Source organism: Cricetulus griseus, chromosome 5, assembly GCF_003668045.3.
Source record: "Cricetulus griseus strain 17A/GY chromosome 5, alternate assembly CriGri-PICRH-1.0, whole genome shotgun sequence".
In the NCBI taxonomy this organism is placed as follows: domain Eukaryota; kingdom Metazoa; phylum Chordata; class Mammalia; order Rodentia; family Cricetidae; genus Cricetulus; species Cricetulus griseus.
The window spans coordinates 63359419-63365418 of NC_048598.1; the positions used below are offsets into that span (position 1 = coordinate 63359419).

The following is a 6000-nucleotide window of genomic DNA, read 5'->3' on the forward strand; positions in this document are numbered from 1 at the left end:
AAAGGAGAGTTGGAGCCATTATGTATGTTCTAGGAACAGATCCCAGGTCCTCTGGGAGAGCAACAAGTGCTTTATATTGTTAGCTATATTTCTAGTACAATATTTCACTGGGGTGAAGCTGTTTTACATAAAGCACACAGATCAGAGTTCCCTTTGGAGACTTTTGAAGGAGCAGAGGCACTGGTATGCACTTTTGAATCTGTGTTAGCTATTGCTTGTTTTCCAGAAGTTCTTACCATGATTTTTGCTGTCTCATAGTAGAGGTAGGCTTTACATGCTCGCTCCTCTAGGTAGTGTGCACATTATTTTAATTGAATTTCATCTGACTTCTATCCTTGGTAGTTTTAGTCTTTTGTAGATCAGTGTCCTCTTGAGCTGGGTAGTTTGTAACTGGAGTTTCTTTCCTTCCTGGTCCTACACGATTAGCCCCAAATAAACACATGGATGCTATATTAATCATAAAACTCTTTGGCTAAAGGCTAGGGCTTCTTACTGGCTACTCTCCTATAATTATTAGCCCATAACTATTAATCTGTGTATTTGTACATGACCTTATCTTACCAGAGAAAGCTGGTGCAACGTTTATCTTCCCCATAGCTATACGGCGCCTCTAGCAGCCTCTCTTTGCCTCCTCTCCCCAGAATTTTCCTCCTAGACCCACCTATCTTCCTGCCTCTACTGGCCAATCCATGTTTTATTCATTAACCAATAAGAGAAACATATATACAGAAGAACATCCTCATCAGTACTTCAACCTTTTGTTGCTGTACTAACAATCCCATAACTCATGTATAAAATTTACTTATCTTTCAGTTTGCTAATCCAGATTTTACTCAACCTATCTCAGAAGTTGTAGATGAAGTCATTCAGAACTGCCCCATTGATGTCAGGCGTCCTCTCTACAAGGTTAGTGTTCACAGCAAAAATCTGGAGTTTAAAGTTTTCATAATATTTAATAGCATATTTTAAAACTTTTATTTGTGTTCATTGTTGAATATTAGAAAATTGTGTATTAGAAAGGACACAATTAAATTCCTTGTATATTTGTCTTTAGATTGTTTGTCTTTTAAAATAAAGGTCATAATTTTTGTTTTCTCTACCAACACAGAACATTGTCCTCTCTGGTGGTTCAACCATGTTCAGGGACTTTGGACGTCGTTTGCAAAGAGATTTGAAACGAACTGTAGATGCCAGGCTGAAGTTAAGCGAGGAGCTGAGCGGTGGTAGATTGAAGGTTGGTTTTCTCAACTGTTGTCTGAGAAGGTGGAGGACCCCTTGGTTATGTATTGAGAACAAGAATGTTTGCCAGCTTCTCACTTAGAACAGTAAGATGAGCTTAGCTGGTGTTCTGCTGAAACATTATTTCTGTTTGTAGACTCATGGCATACAGTCTGTCTTTTGGTACTTTGATCTGTTTTGAACTCTGTGGAGTAATGGCATGACTTCACAGCTCAAGCATAATACTTATTTAGTAGGTTTTTATGTTTTACTTCTCAACCAACCAGTTCTGCTGCCACACGCAAAAAATCCTCCCCCCCCCCAGAAGGCTGACTTGTTTTTCATGGGCATAGATTGAAAATCTGTGGAGTAGGGCCTGGTGAGATGACTTGGCCCGTACAGATCAGATGCTTGTGGTAGAAGCCCAGTGACTTCATGGAAAGGTAAAAGGAGAGAACCAGTTCCACAGTGTTACCCAGATGGACCATGGCACACATTCCACTGTCTACATACACCAATAATAAACTCTTAAAAAGCTTAAATCTAGGTTCTGGGAATTCATACATTGAGTATACATACACATGGTGTGGCTGCTGACCTAAGGGAGATTTCACCAGTTGGGTTTAAGAATGATCTATGTAGCAAAAAGAAAACCAAATAAAATTCATAACAAAACATAACAATACTGTGGTACATTATCCAATCAAGGAACATACACTTAAAAAAAAATAATTTTGGCATTTATCTATTTGGGGCATGTGTGTATATGAGTTCATACATGTGTGCATGTGTATGCACCTGGGTGTATGCATTCACACATGTTGAGATAAAAGGATAACTTACATGAGTTGATTTTATCCTTTTATCACATGGGTCCTGGGGGCAAACTCAGATTGACATCAAATGCCTTTTAACCACTGAATTGTCTTGATGACTGGACAAACTTCAGTTAAGGTCCTCCAGGGTTCAATGGTCACTCAGTGTTTTCTGGCCTTAACATACTTGAAGAACACAGGCTGTTTATTTTCTACACTTTGTCTTGGTTTGGGTTTGTTTGGTGTTCTCCCATTGGGTGGGTGTAGTTTGTGCTTTGGCAGTCACATCACAGAAGTAATATGATATCAATTATTGCATTTTATCAGAGGATGTATGATGTGAACTGTCCCACCTACTGACTTTAACACTTGGCTGGAGTGGTTGCTGCCAGTTTCTCTGTGTGGTTGTTAACTTTGCATCCTTTCAGGCTATGGAGCTGTTTTTCATCAGACTTTCAAACACCAGTCTTAACTCCATTGTTGTTTTCTTGAAGTAGTTGTAGCTGAGGTAGATGCCAAAGTATAGTTAGTGTAATTTTTTTTTCTATTTGCCCTGGTTTTGCCCTATGCATGTCTCCTTTTATGTATTTGATTGTATGTCTAGTATTTAATTATACATGTTTATGGGGTACAATGTAATAATTCAATACATGTATACAAATGGTAAGATCAAAGCAAGGTAATTGCTCAACTATGTTCTTAGCAGCTTTATTCTTAATAGCCAGAAACTGGAAACAATTAATATGCCCCTCAACTGAGGAATAGATAAAGAAAATGTGATATATTTACACATTGGAGTATTCCTCAGCCATTAAAAAAACACAGCATTTCTGTTTCTTTAACACCTATCATTTGTGTCTGGAGTCTCTCAACCCTTTTCTTGTTGAGCTGTATAGAGAGCTTCTATGTGTACTATGATGTGTGTACTGGGAAGTGTGGTCCTCTCATCCTGCTGTTCCATCCTGCTTCTTCCTTAGTCTTACTTACTTCTTACTTCAGTCTGTAGATAATCTTAGTTAATTCATGTCTCTTGGACTTTATAATTATTATTTTTGTGTTTGCAAATTTAAGCATAAATGATAAATTGCTGCTTGAATTTACTGTTGAAATGACATTACTATGTTACTTTTTAGCCCAAGCCTATTGATGTACAAGTTATTACACATCACATGCAGCGGTATGCAGTCTGGTTTGGAGGGTCAATGCTGGCTTCCACGGTATGTAAATTTACCTGTAAATTTTCATGTTTCAGATAGAAGAATAAGGAACTTAAATCTAAAAATGTCAAGGGTAAATTTTTGCTTTCATTGCATAGAAAATATAATGCTTGCAACTGAATAAAGAGAATTATTCTAGAATCCTCTCTCTAGAGCAGAACATCTTTAAAGCTACCTTAGAGCATATCCTAACATCATTAGTCTAGTAAACATTGCGCTGTTGTGTTAGGTCATGGGCTATTAAAACAAAGGTGTTTTTATTCACTAGATTTAAAACATTGGACATGAAACCTTTAAAAATAAGTAAAAATCTTAATTTTAGTTATCTTCACTTGTGCTGTATTATCAAGGTGCATGTGTAACTTGCCCTTTAGAACAGGAGACTGAGGTTCTTTTAGTGTAATGTGGCTCCTGGTTCCTTAGGTTCATGCTATGCTTTAGATTTGGGGCACCAAGTGGGGAAGTCCCAGCAGAACAGACTGCATGTCAGAACCTAGCAGAGACAGGTGTCAGGAGGGACTATGGGATGTGAATTAATGGCCCCATATTTCTGGCAGATTTTCGTATCATAGATTTTAATCATGCTTTCTAAATTCATGAGCTTTGTCCAAAAGCTGTGAATAGACGGATAAATGTTGTACATATAACACTTGTTTTAAAGCATCTCTTTTACAGACCATTGTAAGACAGAATTTGACCTTTAAAAATTGCATCTTGTTTTGTTTTGTTTTCAGCCTGAGTTCTACCAAGTATGCCACACCAAAAAGGATTATGAAGAAATTGGACCTAGCATTTGTCGTCACAATCCAGTGTTTGGAGTTATGTCCTAAAGTTGACTTGTTTTGGGGGGTTAGGGAGATGGAAAGGAGATAATCTTTCTGATGACCAGTTTTGTCTGAATGGATGGTTCTGAGGTTTTTAACCAAACATGATCATACAGGAATATTTAATGAGTGTGTCAACATGCAGATGTAGAAGAGAGCCAAGATGATTGTTTTCATTTAGGTTGAATATTTGAATCTTACGTGTATCAAAAAAGAAATGGGTTTTAGTTCTTTCTGTGCCCTGATATTTTGTATATTATTGACTTACCCAATGTGCTGGGCTCTGTGGGTGTTTTGAGAGCTCTGTAATGCCAGATTGGGCACTGTGAGTGGGCAGTGCAGGAGCTTGTTTATATTTCATACTTTTTTATACTTTGAGGAAAAAAAGTCAAAGAAATACTGTAGTATTGGAGGGAAAAAATATGATCAAGAAAAAGATGAATTCAATAAGCAGCCTCATGGGACTTGGCCACACACTCTGGGTTCCAGTTATCTCGAGCTGCTCCACCCTCCCTAGCCCACCAACGGTTCTCTCTGCAAATGCTTTGGATCTAGGAAGCTAGTCTCCTGGGTTAGCCGATGTCTGCCCTGCTTTCTGGTTACTCACATTCTGTTTCTTGCTTCAAAAGAAAAGACAAGACTGTTGGACCAGTATTGCAATTCTGTAGAGTCATTTCTTATTAAAACAATAATGTGATTACCCAAATTGGCATATTTAAGGCCTAATGCCATTCTAATAAAGGCAAAAATTTCTTTCTACTACTTGTTTCAGGCTCTTTGATCTCTTTATAAGTTAACTAATATGTCTATTTTCTTCAGATTCTGCAGTAGCTCTTTAAAAAGCACAGCGGGTGGATAGCAAGCTGACTTTTTTATGTGCTCTGTACAAATAATTGTGAACTTTTAATATGTTGAGTGCTTTCATTTTGATAACTGGATCTCCATTTGATATTTTCATTTGTATAACTCATTTGCAGTCTGAATTTTTTTTAGTGCCAGTCCCTGACATATCATGAAAAGTTCATTTTCTTTGCAATTTAAAATATCTGGATCATGAAGAAAAGTGATGACAATAAATTAAAATTGAATTACCCTTTCTGATGGTTTTTCTTCTTGAAGTGTAGTTCAACTGGCTGTTTACATGTTTGATAGGATTTCTGTTTCTGGAGAAACAATGGGATTTGTTTAAATCTCTAGCATGTGTATGGTAGAACATAAGATTTTACCTGTTATATATAGAACAGCAAATGGGGTGGATATGTTTTATAATCTTGAAGCACTTAAAACAGCAGTGTCAGGAATAACACACAATACACAAACACATAGAATTAGGAAAGTCTCTATGCAAAAGGTACAAACCCTTAAAATGCTTTTGTGGTCTTTTGCAATAAAACTATAGAGACAGACTCAGGAACTGAACACTAATTTTTATGTAGAGTCTGATGTATCTGGATATTTAGAATTTTGTTATTTATCTAAAATTGACAGACTGTGTGAGAAGTTTCATCAGGGTGTTACAAAAGTACGAGAGTGAGTTGCTTCTTCAGCCTTGCCCTCTGGTGTTGTTATTGTCCATAGCAGTTACTGTCTCATCTTCTGGCACAGGAATACGTATTTCACAAACACTCAGCTGCAAGGCTAGAGAGGTGCCTCAGTGCTTAGGGGCACTTGTACCCTTGCAGAAGACACTACTCTCCGTGCACAACTGCCCATAACTCCAGTTAAGGGAACCTGGTGCCCTCTTGGATTTTGTGGGCAACAGACACAACATACACAGTGGTACATATACTGCCTTTGAGGGAGCGTAATCTAGAAAGACATGTTTACAAAATTATGTCTTTAAATTTTTATGGGAAAACTTGTCAGAAACTTTAGGCTTGCACTTGTTGGAGGACGCAGGAAGACCTGGACTGTGCTCTGTGTTTC

General features: G+C 37.6%; 1 protein-coding gene across 1 annotated transcript in view; it reads left to right on the forward strand.

Moving 5' to 3' along the window:
- The window catches only part of Actr3 (actin related protein 3), a 42083-nt gene extending 36913 nt beyond the window's left edge, over positions 1 to 5170 (forward strand). The window contains exons 9-12 of the mRNA XM_027417777.2: positions 814 to 906; positions 1109 to 1234; positions 3167 to 3250; positions 3985 to 5170. Coding sequence (XP_027273578.1) covers positions 814 to 906; positions 1109 to 1234; positions 3167 to 3250; positions 3985 to 4080 — 399 coding nt within the window. The 3' untranslated portion in view covers positions 4081 to 5170. The remainder of the gene's footprint in view (positions 1 to 813; positions 907 to 1108; positions 1235 to 3166; positions 3251 to 3984) is intronic.
- Positions 5171 to 6000: the final 830 nt, after the last annotated feature.